At 43.3% G+C, this 18,297-nt stretch overlaps 1 protein-coding gene across 1 annotated transcript in view; it reads right to left on the bottom strand.

The window, feature by feature from the left end:
* Positions 1 to 6,494, bottom strand: part of LOC124041366 (echinoderm microtubule-associated protein-like 4) — a 121,804-nt gene extending 115,310 nt beyond the window's left edge. The window contains exon 1 of the mRNA XM_046358879.1: positions 6,066 to 6,494. Coding sequence (XP_046214835.1) covers positions 6,066 to 6,090 — 25 coding nt within the window. The 5' untranslated portion in view covers positions 6,091 to 6,494. The remainder of the gene's footprint in view (positions 1 to 6,065) is intronic.
* Between the last annotated feature and the right edge of the window lie 11,803 nt (positions 6,495 to 18,297).

The following is an 18,297-nucleotide window of genomic DNA, read 5'->3' as shown; positions in this document are numbered from 1 at the left end:
AAATATAGTCTCCTGTAAATGTAATAGAACTCACCCCAGGAAGATATGGTTAGTTGAAAATGTACAAATCAATTAAAGTGACCGGGAGATACCAGCAGTTCAATCCGGATAAGAGAAAACAAACAAACTGCATTTTATCCCCCAGAGAGACCGTCCTGGCTCAGACTCAGACGTTGCTCAGTTCTTTGAGAAAAGTGTGCACTTCTCCCGGTGTGTTGAAGAGATGGCTTCGGCCTTTGTACTGAGCTGTCATCCGCGCAGGGTGGATGAGGTAGCCGGTGATGTTCTTCTCCTTCAGTGCTTTGGCGGCAGGTCTGAACTGCTTGCGGCGTCTGGCGAGATCCGTGCTCATATCCGGGAAAAGGCTGACCCTCTTCCCATCGATGGCGATGTCCCCTTTGGCTCTTGCGAGTTGCAGTATCTTCTCTCTGTCTTGGAAACGGAGGAACCTGATCAGGACGGCTCGTGGGGGCTCATCTGGCCGGGGTTTCGGCGCTGATGTTCTGTGGGCGCGTTTGATTTCCAGCGGCTTGGTGAAGTTGGTTATGCCTAGGCTCTCCGGGATCCATTGAGTGAAGAAACGGACCGGGTCACGGCCCTCGCTGTCCTCTTTCAATCCCACCACACGGATATTACTACGTCTACTCTGGTTCTCCATCTGATCTACCTTGTTTTTGAGGTAGGCATTGTCCTTTTGCAGTTGTGTCAAGACCTGGTCATGTCTAGCGATGGTATCTTCAACTGTGCTAATGCGCAGCTCTGCCTCAGTCGTTCTCAAAAGGAGATCATTCATGGAGGATTTCAGGTCTTCAATGGAAGAATGGAGTTCAGCCGATTTCTTATCGATTTTCAGAGAAAGACCTCTGTTACCATCCTGAATTTCCCGGAGGAGAGTAGCCAGCATGTCGGCAGGCTCGCAAGAGGCTGCTGAGAGCAACAGTCTGGAACTGTCGTCTGAGTTATGAGGGCTAATGCTAATCCTGCTAGCTGTAGCGTTATCGTTATCTTGGGAATCAACGACGTTTTGTTCGTCCTTCTTGCCTCTCGGTCGGATGTCCATGGCTCTTTGGGAAGGTAAGTACTTGACAATTTATCAGCCAATGTAGAATATTGTTTCAACGTTGTTATTTAGGTAAAAATAGAATAACTTTGAAGAGCTCGGTTTGTCAACGTCTGCTCGGCTCCGCGGCATCACGTGTCTCCAGCACAATGTTTTATCTGCGTATTTGTTATGGTCAATAATCCATTAATTAATTATGCTTTCTTTACTCAAAAACGAGTTGCATGAGCTCAGGTCAATGAGGCCTACAGGCCATGAATAGCAAATAGAAGTTTGAAACTTGTAATGTTGACAAACTTAAGTTGATAAAAAAGATCTAACACAACATTAGGTGATAATATACGTATTATTATGGATCTATAAATGGGGCAGTCATTTTGGACCGGGAACACAGAATGAATTAAAACAGGAGGGTTAAGTTAAGCAAAGTTGCTTATTTAATTCAAATATGACAAAGCAATTTGATACAACTATAGGCTAGATAAATAGTTAAAACATTATGATAATTTGAGCATGTTAGTAAGCTAGCTAGCTAAACAGGCTACTTTTAATCCACCACTTTACAAGCTAGCCGGGTAACTCTTTCAAATATTTTTTATTTATTACGGGATATCCCAAATAGAGCTACAGACCCAGCCTGACATTGGCAATTAGATAACTGTTTATTGTTTTCAGTATTTCAGTGTGGACACAATTGAGGGAACTAGCCTGTTTCATGAAGCCATTAGAAGACTGTTGCTGATTTGAGAAGAGGTATGTATGAATTATTTATAATACATTATGTATCATAAGTCTTGGTGATTCAATAGCCTAGTTAATCATTACATTACTTTTTACACACTATCCACTCTGAGTATACAAAACATTAAGAACAGCTGCTTTTCTATGACAGACTGACTAGTTGAATCCAGGTGAAAGCTATGATCCTTTTTGAAAACGGCTCAAAAATTCATGCAAGTTCTTCTACATCATAATAATTACATGTCTACATAGCATTTTGTCTTCAATTTGGCAGATCAATGTATTATTTCTTAACATAAATTCATGTTTTTGCTCCTTTCTTCTTCTCTGCAACCAGTCAAGCAGGGTAGCCCATCGGCTAAGGAGTTGGACCTGTGGCCAGTTCAAATCCCAGGCAGGGTGGTTTTTATTTTTTTATCTACCCTCATAGCCTCAAAACATTCCCCTACCGTTGGGCCCTTGAGCAAGGCCCTTAACCCCACAACATGCTCTCCAACCAGGGGAGCTGCATGCAGCTTGAACCTGTGCTCGTATCAACTGTATGTGTGAGGTCTGCTGTTAGGAGGCGGGGGGGGGCAGAGTTGACGTGGGCCATCATTCAAACACAGTGCATATTTCCAAGCTGTTTGCATATAATTACAATAAATTCAAAAACTATGCTGATATTCTTTTGTCCATTATTCAATTATATTCTTAGCTCAATATTACTATTTAATAGTAGTAGCAACAATTCATAAATGGCAACATGTAGGGTTCTATATGGAACCATTTTGGTTCAGTGAAGAACCTCTAGGGTTCCGATTAGAGGTCGACCATTATGATTTTTCAACGCCGATACCGATTATTGGAGGACCACAAAAGCCGATACCGATGAATCGGCCGATTATTATTTTTTATATATATATATATATATTTGTAATAATGACAATTACAACAATACTGAATGAACACTTATTTTAACTTAATATAATACATCAATAAAATCAATTTAGCCTCAAATAAATAATGAAAGATGTTCAATTTGGTTTAAATAATGCAAAAACAAAGTGTTGGAGAAGAAAGTAGAAGTGCAATATGTGCAATGTAAGAAAGCTAACGTTTAAGTTCCTTGCTCAGAACATGAGAACATATGAAAGCTGGTGGTTCCTTTTAACATGAGTCTTCAATATTCCCAGGTAACAAGTTTTAGGTAGTTATTATAGGAATTATAGGACTATTTCCCTCTATACCATTTGTATTTCATTAACTTTTGACTATTGGATGTTCTTATAGGCACTTTAGTATTGCCAGTGTAACAGTATAGCTTCCGTCCCTCTCCTCCCTGGGCTCGAACCAGGAACACAACAGCCACCCTCGAAGCAGCGTTGCCCATGCAGAGCAAGGGAAACAACTACCCCAAAGCTCAGAGCGAGTGACGTTTGAAACAGTATTAGCGCGCACTAACTAGCCAGCCATTTCACTCGGTTACACCAGCCTAATCTCAGGAGTTGATAGGCTTGAAGTCATAAACAGTGCAATGCTTGACGCACAACGAAGAGCTGCTGGCAAAACGCAAGAAAGTGCTGTTTGAATGAATGTTTACGTGCCTGCTTCTGCCTACCACCGCTCAGTCAGATACTTAGATACTTGTATGCTCAGTCAGATTATACGCAATGCAGGACACGCTAGATAATATCATCAACCATGTGTTGTTAACTATTTTTATAAGATAAGTTTTATGCTAGCTAGCAACTTACCTTGGCTTACTGCATTCGCGTCACAGGCAGTCAGTCTCCTTGTGTAGTGCAACGGTCGGTCGTTATCGCGTTGGACTAGTTAATTGTAAGGTTGCAAGATTGGGTCCCCCGAGCTGACAAGGTGAAAATCTGTCATTCTGCCCCTGAACGAGGCAGTTAACCCACCGTTCGTTCCTAGGCCGTCATTGAAAATAAGAATGTGTTCTTAACCAACTTGCCTAGTTAAATAAAGATTAAATAAAGGTGTAAAAAAAATATTTAAATGGAAAAATCGGTGTCCAAATATACCGATTTCCGATTGTTATGAAAACTTGAAATCGACCATAATTAATCGGCCATTCCGACCCTATAAAAGGGTTCTTTGATTCTATAAGGAACCTTTTTTCTAAAAGTGTAGGAGCCCCGTTAACTGCCTTGGCATTGGCCTGGCACAGTGGCACACTCACACCCAGTACATACAACCACATGAATCAACTGACATGAAGTACTACTGAAGTACATTTATGATGCTGCTTATATCAATAACTAAGTCCTCTGAAGGTTACCAACCAGAGCTTGATCCTATTTTAGCAGTGGTGTGAATCTTTAATTTAATTCAACAACAACGACACACTATCAATACCCAGTTAAACAATACATTACAGCTGCACCCATATCCATCACTGCAATGCCCCTGCAAACCTGGTGCTCTGCCACTTCTGCTTACAAATGTCACAGTCAATTATTGTGCAAGAGAGATCCTTCCTATGCAGGCAAAAGAAATCCCATAAAGTGACATTACATATATGTCTGAAAGGGTCAAGCAGATACAAGTTTCTTTACACTGTGGGCACATATGTGACATGGTGTGTTGCTCAAACCCTGAGTGCAGTGTGGATATGAAACTACGTGGCATATGTCTGTCTCTACTGTAAATATATCATAATTGATTGCATAATAGTACTCTATGAAAAGCAACGTGTGAATGTGTGTGTGTGTGTGTGTGTGTGTGTGTGTGTGTGTGTGTGTGTGTGTGTGTGTGTGTGTGTGTGTGTGTGTGTGTGTGTGTGTGTGTGTGTGTGTGTGTGTGTGTGTGTGTGTGTGTGTGTGTGTGTGTGTGTGTGTTGCACTGACTAATTCAGCACTACAGTAAGTGTTGAGGTGATGAGAACAGGCTGGCACAGCATACGGACACTGCAGAGCGGGTATGATGACTGGGCATGTATGCCGTGGCGTGCTATGCACCCAAATCCTCATAGGCTGCGTGGGCACCCTCTCCTCTTCCTCTGCAGTGCTCTAGGGCTTGGCTAAAGTCTGCATCCTTTAACTTTACCGCATTCAAACATGAAGGTTGAGGGAGGGAATGAGACGCTCACACAAAGAGAGAGAGAGAGACAGAGAGAGAGAGAGAGACTCATTTAAATGGGAAGGACAAGGACAGAATGACACTACCACCACTCACTCTATATCAAGCATGCATAAACACACACACGGACTCCCACTGCCATAATTGCCTGTGGCATCGCCAAAGCAACACAAAAAAAGTTAAACTATGCACACATGCAGCCCAACAACAGCAATAATTTAAGTGACATTGAGAACAACTGACGCCATGCATCACCTATGTAATCAAAGAGAAACACTGTCGGAAGTCACCTGCAGTTAACTCAGGTGTTTTATAGACAATCTGTGACTATCTTTCCTATGGGGTGTGCAATTTACAGAATTTACTGTATTCTGTAGGATATTGCATTATTGTTTACATAGCCGATCAGTCTTTGAGATTCATAAACATTTTATAATAAGGAAGTTGGAGCACACACCTTATTTGTGCATATTCTAATAATTTACATTCCTATGGGATAGTCACCTGCCTGGTACCTAAAGAGGAAGCTTAAGTCATTTTGTTAGAATATCAGTCAGTTATAATATCATTGTGTAGGTCTATATTAGAACCTTTTGGAAGGCCCCCTTCTTGGACTGCCACTCATCTGACACGTCCCCTTGCTCTCTCTCTGTCTGTCTCCGTCTCTCCACACACACACACACACGATCCTACGCGCACCGGCAGACTGACTGGATAAATCATTTCCCGTCGAATCGTTTCTTAAACCCACAAGTCTTTGTTTCGGGCGGTTTCAGAGGACTCCTTGTCATAGCAATAAATGGCATTTGACGTAGATACAGCATGAACGCACAACCGAGTGCGTATAACAGAATAGCACAATATCCCTCGCATTGTTTCGAACCCTATTGCGGTATTTAGTAGCCTATGTCATGTGAAGCCTACGTGTGATATCCAGCACAGAAAAGCAAAGCAATGAAATAAGGACGCTCATATAACGTTCATGTTTTGCATTTTAACACATTGCAGGCAACCTCTGGATGTCAGAATTCCGGTTGTTACAACGTTAACATCTATTACAACGATAACTCCATTGGTTTAATAAAGCACTGACACGTGTAGTCTGTACATTAAGATAGTCTATAATACATTCCAGTCTGCTATGTGAATTCTATTAATAGGCTTGAGTTCGTCTATAACTTACCCAAACTGCCGGCGAAACCGTCCATTTCTGGGAGAAATAGCCGAACAGACGCCGATAAATATTCCTGTTATGACGGGTCCTATTCTGCAGTCGTTCCCAGTCCTGTATTCGGCAAGTAACGGGATGTCGGCCTCTATGCAGGCTATCCAGACAGGCGGTGATTTCTCAAGCCAACTGTTCTCGCAGTGGCCGCGGCCGTCTCGTTGCAAACTTGGGCTCTGCCGAGTCGCAGTGAAGTTCTCAGTCCGGAGCAACACCGTGGTTCTCTGGCCAGATAATCACGCTCTCTTGCTCGACTCCACGATCGTACACCTCCGCCGGGGGAGGGAGGATAGGGTTTCCACTAGTTACCACCGTCACAACGTCAGTATTGTCCGTTAGGTTATCGTAAAAATTCATCGAAACTAAAATTGAGTTTTTTTTTGTTTTAATTCAAGGTTAGGGTGTGGTTATCAGTGTGGTTAGGTTTAAAATCACATTTTAAGAAGATCCGTTTTTAGAAATAAACGAGGTTTATGACCTTCTGGCTGTGGTAACTAGGAACGACCAGAGGATAGGCAGAGCTTTTCAGACTCCGCCTGCTTTGGCACGGCTCGCTTCCCTTCCAGACCGGAGCTGAGTGGCTAACTGGCGCGCCTCAATTCGACACACAGCTGAGTGTAAAACTGTTTGTGTAATGCCGTTTTTCTCAATCGCATACAAGCGTTTTTTAGGTCAGCGATTGTCAACTGGCGGGGCGACCTCCCTTTTCTCTTTTTCTACCCGGTCGGGGTCTCAATATACTGTTGGCAGTGGAGGCTGCCGAGTGTAGAACGGCTCATAATAATTCCGGGAACAGAGCAAATGGACTGACATCAAACACCTGGAAACCATGTGTTTGATGTATTTGATACCATTCCACTAATTCCGCTCCAGTCGTTACCACGAGCCCGTTCTCCCCAATTATGGTGCACCCAACCTCCTGTGCTGTTGAGAGTGAGAAAAGTACGATACACAAGGTGCAATTTAGACATTTCGGTTGTTGCTGAGGAGCTAGAAGCAGAGCTGCCATATATATCGGCGCCATCTAAAACCCGGTTGTGTATCAGCGGTTTTTCTCTTATTATTTCAGTCACTGACAGTCACTCAATTAGCTCATGTCAGCTAACATTTTTTAGATTGGTAAGTTAGTCTTGGCAGCTATCTAAACGTGTAGTAATCATGGTTGAATCACCGACCAGGGACCCCCTCCCCATTGATTCTTTTTAGTCACTCTCACTCAGATATCATATAAAAAAAACATTTATCTCCATCCTATGGCAAAATGTATAGAATTGCGTGAAATTAGCTGTAAAATTGCAAAGTTTCTCCGCCCCATAGCAAAATGTGTAGATTGCAGCTAAATGCTTTACAACTGCAACATTTTCTCAACATCTCATGGCAGAATGTGTAGAATTGCAGCACATTGCAAGAAACAAAAGGTCGCTTAGGGCCCCCCAAAGTCTAGGGATCCCCATTACCTTTTGCAGAAGCAGCAGCTACTCTTTTTGGGTCCACAAATGTGTGGGTATGGACGTGGGTACGCAGAAATGTGTGGGTATCTTTGTGGCTGACCATCCCCATCAAAGTTAGCCTTCCCTGTTTTAGATCAATGTTGTCGATTTTCAAAACAGTGTTCTCAAGACACAGAACTCTGTGGCCTTTTGCAAAACAGTAAATTCATTTTCAAAATGTAGTTTCCTTCTCAAAACGTAAGTACATTCAACAAGGCTATATGATACGATCACAATTGATAATTACATTCCTCAAAAGAACAGGACTGTCTGCAAAAAGATGAACACATACATTTATTTTGAGTCTAAGCTGACAAAGTAAGTTAGTCTATCATTTAAAAAATCCCAGTCATCAAAATATTTTCTTTGCAGTCACTAACGATGATCAAAATACAACTGTCAAAAGGTGCAGATTTATGGGAAATTACTCTCCTTTTATGCATATTTCACAAAACAATTTCATACACATCGAATCCAATATTATATGTGATCAACAAAAAAAATAAGCACATTGTGTGCAGGAATCATTCATTAGTGTCATCACAATCAAATGTAATGTATTCAATACTGTACATGGGCTTAGACATTCCATTGGCAAGCAGAAACACCCCGATAGAAACAAGGAAAGGTGAATATAGTGGAGGAACACAACTAATATGAATGTATTGGCCTCAAGCCACACCAAAGCAAAGCTCTAAAATGGAAGGTCACAATGTTGGAGATGATGACTTAGGAGTAACCCAATGTTACTTAGAAGTAATGATAGTAGCTCCACTTCATTTTCTGCATCTCTGCATAACAATTAGAGAGTCCCTGTTACCTAGATCTTACCCCATAGTACCCGCTGTACTACTGTTAAAAGCTCACGTTTTGTAAAGGGTTTATAAATGGGTTATAATTCAGTTATTAACGATTATTTGTATATGCATTATAAACCATCAATAAATAGTGTTTGCCAAATAGTAAGCCAAGGTTTACCTTTAGTTATTAACCATTTATAAATGCACTTACAAATGATTATAAGATGAACCCTTCCATTTCATCATGCAACCTTCTATTCAATAGTTGCACAGTTGAACAATAGTTATTTTCACTTTTGGGTGTGAAGCATTGGTGCTGTCCCAGGAACAGAAGAGGTTGGTTTTCATGATGTGTCTTCACTCACCTTTGAAACCCTGATGCCCTGGCCAAATTTACATACAGGACATTATTCAATCATCATTCCTAACATATTACCCCTTACCGGATTATATCAACACACATCACTTGTCTGTGACAGTCCAAGTATGGTGAACGCTCCTGTGTGAAATGGTAACCGTAATACCTTTGGTTGGTGAAACCGGGGAGGTATCCTCTCACAACGTTGAATGTTTTGGTCTTCACACCCACCATTAGTTGACTGAACATGTTGAACAAAGTGTTGAATCTTCTCTCATGTATGTAGTGATGGGTACTCAATACTATAACTATGTCTATGCTCTGAGTGAACTCTCAAATCATATATAAATGATTTACCCACATGTGTAACTGCTAAAGGTATAGCTATTTTAGTGACAGAACTATTAACATTTATAACTGAGTTATCAACATCTATAAATGCTAAAATGATACCTTAAAAGTGCCAATCCACTGACCATTAACAAGTGACTTACAAACATATATAAATGCTGGAAGATATACCTTTAAAGATAGTGGAAACCTACTGACCATTTATTAATGAGTTAGTCCTACCAATATTTATAACTTAAAATATACCTTAAAAGAAAGTGGAAAACTTCTGGCCATTTATTAATGTGTTGCAAACATTTATAAGCACATATAATCTCATCAAACATGCAATACGTAGTCAGAACAAAATGTAATTTAATAGAAACGTACATTGGGAATTTGAATTGTAGCGACTCAAATCTGTAGCCTATCATTTGGTCTAGTGCACATATGTCAGAGTCAAGGCCCGCGGGCCACATCCGGCCCGCGAGAAGGTTTTTTTACGGCCCCTGGGATGATCTTGATTTATTATTAGAACCGGCCCGCAGACCGCAGCAAGCCGGCAGCCCGCAGATCTTTTACACGCACCAATACTACATTTCCCACAATGCAACGGTGACGCACCGAGCAGTAGGCTGCTTCATTTCAATATTTATTGGCACAGCAGTTGTCAGCATCACAGTAAAATTAACTTTCAGATACCCATCAAAAATGGCAAAACGGAAGGTGGACACTGAGAACCGGGGGGTTTCAAACAAGGTGGGAGTCGGAGTATTTGTTCACGAAGGTAGCTGGAAAACCTGTGTGTCTTCTGTGTGGAGAAAGTGTGGCGGTACTGAAAGAGTATAATCTGAGACGACATTATGAAACGAAACACGCGGACAACAACAAGAATATGGACATGGAACAAAGGCTACAAAAGGCAGAGGAATTAAAACGAGGCCTCAAATCTCGACAGGCTCTGTTCAAAAAAGCCAAATCACATGGCCAGGCTGCTGTCAAGGCCAGTTTTATTTTGGCAGAAGAGATCGCTAAATCAGCCCGGCCATTTACGGAGGGGGATTTCATCAAAAACTGCATGATTAAAGTTTGTGACGAAGTTTGCCCAGAAAAAAGGCAACTCTTTTTAAATGTGAGTCTGAGCAGAAACACCATTGCCGAGAGAGTAGACCAGTTGTCCATCAATCTAAAAGAGCAGCTTGTGAAAAAGGGAAAAGATTTCATTGCATATTCCTTGGCTGTGGATGAGAGCACCGACATTTCTGACATTGCCCAGTTGTCAATTTTCATCCGCGGAGTGGACTCCAGCCTAAGCGTGACAGAGGAGTTTTTGGCTTTACGTCCTATGCATGGCACAACTACGGGGCATGATTTGTATGAAGAGGTGTCAAGATGTGTAAATGAGATGGAGCTGCCTTGGGAAAAACTCGTGGGTTTGACAACCGACGGAGCACCTGCGATGTGTGGACACAGGAGCGGACTGGTGGCGAAGATACGGGAAAAGATGCAAGAGGAAAACGCGACAGGTGAGCTGACAGCTTATCATTGTATCATACACCAGGAAGCGTTGTGCGGTAAAGCCTTGAAAATGGAGCATGTAATGAGCATCATCACGCGCACAGTTAACTTTATCAGAGCCAAAGGTTTGAATCACCGCCAGTTCAAGGCATTTCTGACGGAGTTAGAAACGGAGCATGGTGATTTGCCTTATCACACAGAGGTGCGATGGCTAAGCCAGGGAAAGGTGCTTCAAAGATGTTTCGAGCTTCGTGAGGAGATTTGTCTGTTCTTGGACAGCAAAGGGAAAGACACAACACAACTCCGAGACGAAATGTTTCTGTGTGAAATGGCTTTTCTGTGTGACATTACGAGTCATCTGAATGCAATGAACTTGCAGCTGCAGGGTCGGGATCGTGTCATCTCTGATATGTACAGTACAGTGAAGGCATTTAAAACCAAACTGACTCTGTGGGAGACGCAGATGCGGAAAGAAAATTTGAGCCACTTTCCCAGCTGCCAGACCATGAAAGAGAAGCTCTCTACCAGTGCGTTCCCGAGCGCACAGTTGGCTGATAAAATAGGTATGCTTGCCGCTGACTTTCGACGCCGATTTGCTGACTTTGAAGCACAAAAAGCAGGTTGGAACTGCTCGGTAACCCATTTGCTGTTGACGTGGAAAGCTCACCACCAAACCTCCAAATGGAGTTGATTGACCTCCAATGCAATGATGCACTGAGGGCAAAATATGCGGCAGTGGGTGCTGCGGAGTTCGCCCGTTTCCTCCCCGACACAATGCCCCAGCTGCGCATCCAGGCTGCTCAAACGTTGTCTATGTTTGGCAGCACATACCTGTGTGAACAACTGTTTTCTTTGATGAACTTGAACAAAACATCACACAGAAGTCGACTTACTGCTGAACACCTCCACTCAATTCTGAGGATTTCCTCAGCTCAGAGCCTTACCCCGAACATTGATGAACTTGTGGAAAAGATGGGACACCACCAAGTATCACCCTCAACCTCAAACAAGTGAACATTACTGTGCAATCACATATTTAGAGTTTTTACTCAGTTCAAGTTTAAAAGTTAAAGTTTAATATTTGTTTTCACTGCATGTTACTTCTCCTTAAACAAAGTGTTGTTTTTGATTAATAGATTTTTGCACTTTATTTTATTGTATTTCAATCCAATTATATTTTAAAAATATTTCAGTTGAGTGGATGATAGAAAATTGCTATTATTGTTTTTTTCTTTGAAGTAAATTTAGCCCACTTTTGCTAAAATAGAAAATATAGGCTACTGATGGTGCCTTGAATACCGGTTTCTTTCATTTAATGTTCATGTTATGGGGATTTTTATATAAAGGCAATTTGTCTTTTGTGTCTGTTGAAAATTAAAGATTACTGACAGAGCCATAAGAAAATATTGCTTTATTTATCTGATCATATTGGAATATATTTGTTAGGTTTTCAGTAGGTTCAAATAGGTTCACTAGACTATATGCGTCATTTAAAAAAATTTCAATGAACATTCGAACAGTCCGGCCCTCGGCTTGTAGCTAAATTTTTTATTTGGCCCTCCGTCCATTTGACTTTGACACCCCTGGTCTAGTGAGTAGCCTAGCTAGTTCAGATGAACTCCCCTTTTTTAACATTACAAGTCAGAATAGAAATTCACAACAGATTAACTATTTAAAACACAACATAGGGTCTCATGGTCCCCTTATCTGTCTTCATCTGTTTCTTTCTTGTTAAGCATTTTCCCATCCTGGAGTCTGATACTTTATGGGATTCTACAGGAGAGAAGATACATTTATGAAAATTTAACATAGACACTCTAGCAACACATAGCACTACTATAATCATTATCATGCTTTACACAATTTAAGCCTAGCTAGTTTTGTTAATAGATAATGTGCGCAACTGCGACATTCAAACGAGGCTGCAAAGAAAACAAATGGGACTGTAGCGACTGTGTTGACTTCAAAATCTGGGGTATGAACTACGTTTCTATTCAAGCGTTGATCGACATGGTAATGGCTCTATAATATTGGAGAAAAGATTTAAAAAATGGACCCTCCGTTACATCGTAACGTGTCATGCCGTAACGTACAGCATGCATAAAGCTACTATTTCTGTCTTACAATCTCTCTCCACCAGGTGTAGCACTTCTCTCTTCATTTAAAAACAAGAAATGGACAGTGACGGGGTAAGGGGGGATACCAAGTCATATTTTGCATCGTCACTGCAAGCGATCACGACTCTCAAAAAAACTGTTTGCTTCTCACTTTAGCTCCGTCCTAAAAAACGGTCAAATTCAAATTTCACACAAACCTTCAAATAGGTATGTAATCACACGTTATATAAACTCTTTATAGTGTTTTATTTACATTTTAGAGGCGATAAGGTGATAAATTGGACAGATTGAGTGAAAAAAAAGCTATTCACCCACACTATTTTTCCACTATCACGCATTAGTTTCGCTTCCCCACTCGCCATTTTTAAAAAGACCCGACGGGGCTCATTGCCTTCTTGAATTATGCAGAATTTGTTATGCAGGTGAGTGAGGACCCAAAAGCGATTTAACAGAAACAGAGTCTTTTAATGTCCAAACAGGGAAAACATAAATCATCAAGCCTTACAGGAGATGTCCAAACAGGGAAAACATAAATCCTCTATCTTTACAGGAGAGTCCCCCTTCTAGTAGTAGAGGAGAATAGCAGGGCTAGCGGCAACAGACTGCAGGTCCCTTCGGGTAGGCGCGGGCCGTAGAGGATAGAGACACCTGCTCACACGCAGTATCTGATGAAGAGACAGATTACGACAGGACGGAACAAGGGCAAAGCAAACAAGAATCCGACAAGGACAGAAGCAGAAACAGAGAGAGAAATAGAGACTTAATCAGAGGGCAAAAGAGGGGACAGGTGTGAGAGAGTAAACGAGGTCGTTAGGAGAATGAGGAACAGCTGGGAGCAGGAACGGAACGATAGAGAGAGAGATAGAGAGAGAGAAAGTAACCTAATACGACCAGCAGGGGGAAACGAAGAGAAGAGAAAGCACAGGGACAAGACATGACAATACATGACAGTACCCCCCCACTCACGAAGAAAAGGCTTGACACAGGAGACATGGAAGACCGGGTGGACGCGACGAAGATGTCGCGGAAGAAGAAGTCGCACTGCGACAGGATTAACGACCTGAGAAATACGGAACGGACCAATGAACCGCGGGGTCAATTTGCGAGAAGCTGTCATAAGGGGAAGGTCACGAGTGGAGAGCCATACTCTCTGACCGCGACAATACCTAGGACTCTTAGTCCTACGCTTATTAGCGGCTCTCACAGTCTGCGCCCTATAACGGCAAAGTGCAGACCTGACCCTCTTCCAGGTGCGCTCACAACGTTGGACAAAAGCCTGAGCGGAGGGGACGCTGGACTCGGCGAGCTGGGACGAGAACAGAGGAGGCTGGTACCCGAGGCTACTCTGAAAAGGAGATAGCCCGGTCGCAGACGAAGGAAGCAAGTTGTGAGCGTATTCTGCCCAGGGGAACTGTTCTGCCCAAGACGCAGGGTTTCGAAAGGAAAGACTGCGTAAGATGCGACCAATAGTCTGATTGGCCCGTTCTGCTTGACCGTTAGACTGGGGGTGAAAACCGGAAGAGAGACTGACGGAAGCACCAATCAAACGGCAAAGCTCCCTCCAAAATTGAGACGTGAATTGCGGACCCCTGTCCGAAACGGCGTCTGACGGAAGGCCATGAATTCTGAAAACATTCTCAATGATGATTTGTGCCGTCTCTTTAGCAGAAGGAAGCTTAACGAGGGGAATAAAATGAGCCGCCTTAGAGAACCTATCGACAACCGTTAGAATAACAGTCTTCCCCGCTGACGAAGGCAGACCGGTAATAAAGTCTAAGGCGATGTGAGACCACGGTCGAGAGGGAATGGAAAGCGGTCTGAGACGGCCGGCAGGAGGAGAGTTACCGGACTTAGTCTGCGCGCAGTCCGAACAAGCAGCCACGAAACGACGCGTGTCACGCTCCTGAGTGGGCGACCAAAAACGCTGGCGAATAGAAGCCAGCGTACCCCGAACGCCGGGGTGACCGGCTAACTTGGCAGAGTGAGCCCACTGAAGAACGGCCAGACGAGTAGAAACGGGAACGAAAAGAAGGTTCCTAGGACAAGCGCGCGGCGACGGAGTGTGAGTGAGTGCTTGCTTTACCTGCCTCTCAATTCCCCAGACAGTCAACCCGACAACACGCCCTCAGGGAGAATCCCTCGGGGTCGGTGGAGGCTACTGAAGAACTGAAGAGACGGGATAAAGCATCAGGCTTGGTGTTCCTTGAGCCCGGACGATAAGAAATAACGAACTCGAAACGAGCGAAAAACAGCGCCAACGAGCCTGACACGCATTGAGTCGTTTGGCAGAACGGATGTACTCAAGGTTCTTATGGTCAGTCCAAACGACAAAAGGAACGGTCGCCCCCTCCAACCACTGTCGCCATTCGCCTAGGGCTAAGCGGATGGCGAGCATTTCGCGGTTTCCCACATCATAGTTACGTTCCGACGGCGACAGGCGATGAGAAAAATACGCGCAAGGGTGGACCTTATCGTCAGAATGGGAGCGCTGGGACAGAATGGCTCCCACGCCCACCTCTGACGCGTCAACCTCGACAATGAACTGTCTAGAGACGTCAGGTGTAACAAGGATAGGAGCGGATGTAAAACGCTTCTTGAGGAGATCAAAAGCTCCCTGGGCGGAAACGGACCACTTAAAGCACGTCTTGACAGAAGTAAGGGCTGTGAGAGGAGCTGCCACCTGACCAAAATTACGAATGAAACGACGATAGAAATTCGCGAAACCGAGAAAGCGCTGCAGCTCGACACGTGATTTAGGGACGGGCCAATCGCTGACAGCTTGGACCTTAGCGGGATCAATCTGAATGCCTTCAGCGGAAATAACAGAACCGAGAAATGTGACGGAGGAGACATGAAAAGCGCACTTCTCAGCCTTCACATAAAGACAATTCTCTAAAAGGCGCTGGAGGACACGTCGAACGTGCTGAACATGAATCTGGAGTGACGGTGAAAAAATCAGGATATCGTCAAGGTAAACGAAAACAAATATGTTCAGCATGTCTCTCAGTACATCATTCACTAATGCCTGAAAGACAGCTGGAGCGTTAGCGAGACCGAATGGCAGAACCCGGTATTCAAAGTGCCCTAACGGAGTGTTAAACGCCGTTTTCCACTCGTCCCCCTCCCTGATGCGCACGAGATGGTAAGCGTTACGAAGGTCCAACTTAGTGAAAAACCTGGCTCCCTGCAGGATCTCGAAGGCTGAAGACATAAGGGGAAGCGGATAACGATTCTTAACCGTTATGTCATTCAGCCCTCGATAATCCACGCAGGGGCGCAGGGTCCCGTCCTTTTTCTTAACAAAAAAAAACCCCGCTCCGGCAGGGAGAGGAGGAAGGGACTACGGTACCGGCGTCGAGAGCTACAGACAAATAATCTTCGAGAGCCTTACATTCGGGAGCCGACAGAGAGTATAGTCTACCCCGTGGGGGGAGTGGTACCCGGAAGGAGATCAATACTACAATCATACGACCGGTGAGGAGGAAGGGAGGTGGCCCTGGACCGACTGAAGACCGTGCGCAGATCATGATATTCCTCCGGCACCCCTGTCAAATCACCAGGCTCCTCCTGTGAAGAGGGGCAGAAGAAACAGGAGGGATAGCAGACATTAAACATTTCACATGACAAGAGACGTTCCAGGAGAGGATAGAATTACTAGACCAATTAATAGAAGGATTATGACACACTAGCCAGGGATGGCCCAAAACAACAGGTGTAAAAGGTGAACGAAAAATCAAAAAAAAAAATGGTTTCGCAATGATTACCAGAGACAGTGAGGGTTAAAGGTAGCGTTTCACGCAGAATCCTGGGGAGAGGACTACCATCCAAGGCGAACATGGCCGTGGGCTCCCCTAACTGTCTGAGAGGAATGTCATGTTCCCGAGCCCAGGCTTCGTCCATAAAACAGCCGTCCGCCCCAGAGTCTATCAAGGCACTGCAGGAAGCTGCCGAACCGGTCCAGCGTAGATGGACCGACAAGGTAGTACAGGATCTTGACAGAGAGACCTGAGTAGTAGCGCTCACCAGTAGCCCTCCGCTTACTGATGAGCTCTGGCTTTTACTGGACATGAAATGACAAAATGACCAGCGGAACCGCAATAGAGACAGAGGCGGTTGGTGATTCTCCGTTCCCTCTCCTTAGTCGAGATGCGAATACCCCCCCAGCTGCATGGGCTCAACACCTGAGCCAGTGGAGGAAGATGGTAGTGATGCGGAGAGGGGGGGAAACGGATAACGCGAGCTCTCTTCCACAATACAATGGTATTGACATTACAGTTGATCTGGAAATATTACGTTTTTGGGGCGCTAAAATAAGGTCAATTGTACGGACCAAGGCGATGTACAAAAGTGAGTAAGTTTACATTAGCTAGCTAGCGTGCTAATCCCAAAAAAGGTAGCTAAACAAATAGACAGGTTGGTTGTTTAGCAACAAAAACATAGGGCGATACAGATGGGGTTGGCTTAGATTGTTGACAACATGTAAAAAACATTTTTTCTCAAATGTTTGTTGAAACCATAAACACATTTACACAATGAGCACTTGTTGTTTCTCAAATACATCGTTACAGTTGTTTGTTAGCTAGCTAATGGATGTTAGCCATATTAGCAATAACATGAAATCAATAATAATAATAATAATAATAATAATATAAATATAAATCAGTCAAAACACTTTTTAAAAAAACATGGTATCAATAACAAGATGAAATGAGATGAAACGATTCACATAAGATTCCCCACATGGGAGTATCTTGTCGTTCTTCTTAGCAATCTGGCCATCTAGAATTACAACAATACGCTAATGTCTGCCCCATTGAAGCGTGCACATCGCTTTTGTGACGTTGTCAGCTAACCCATTTATTGAATGGAAATGTAGTTATCTTGCTGGCAGCTAATGTTTTCTAGCTAGCGAGCGAAGCTAATTAGCCAGCAAATGTGATCGATTTAGCTAGGTAACTATATCATCCCAAAGATTATTGCGTGCTAGCAAAATTTCTCTATAAAAAAATATGTTTTAGGTTATGCCTAATTCTAGCTAGCAAGCTAACATTTCCTAGCTAGCTAGGTAGGACAGAGGCAAAGATATTTACAACTAACCCAAAATATACTTACCCATACTTACTCATTTGTGTCATTTACAGTGGAAGCAAATTAAGCATAATCGACGAACAAGGAGGTCCGCAAAGCCCAGCAAGAGCTAGCGAGACCCTATTGAATTTGCATATTCCCGTTAGGGACTACCTTCTCTGTGAAGTGTGCATGTGCACAAAATTAATTAGACCTTACACTCCTAAAAAGCACCTTACACTCCTAAAAAGCATCTTTGTTTCATCGATGAGCAAATTAGCAGAATGTCGGCCCAATTTCAACTAGTTCCATCCTCTCCCACTACCCACAACTGGACTTCCTCTCACTACCACATTCTAAATGGATGCTTCAGCTTTATAGCCCCTGTGACGTGTCTGCGTTAGTCCTCCTGTCTGTGACAGAGGTGCTAGAAAACGTTAGCTAGCTACCTACAGAATTGCATAGACAATTTACCCTCTCTCCTCTGTCAACATTGTTATCTTGTGAACA

Source organism: Oncorhynchus gorbuscha, linkage group LG08, assembly GCF_021184085.1.
Source record: "Oncorhynchus gorbuscha isolate QuinsamMale2020 ecotype Even-year linkage group LG08, OgorEven_v1.0, whole genome shotgun sequence".
NCBI classification, from domain to species: Eukaryota; Metazoa; Chordata; class Actinopteri; order Salmoniformes; family Salmonidae; genus Oncorhynchus; species Oncorhynchus gorbuscha.
This window is presented reverse-complemented; position numbering and strand designations above follow the sequence as displayed.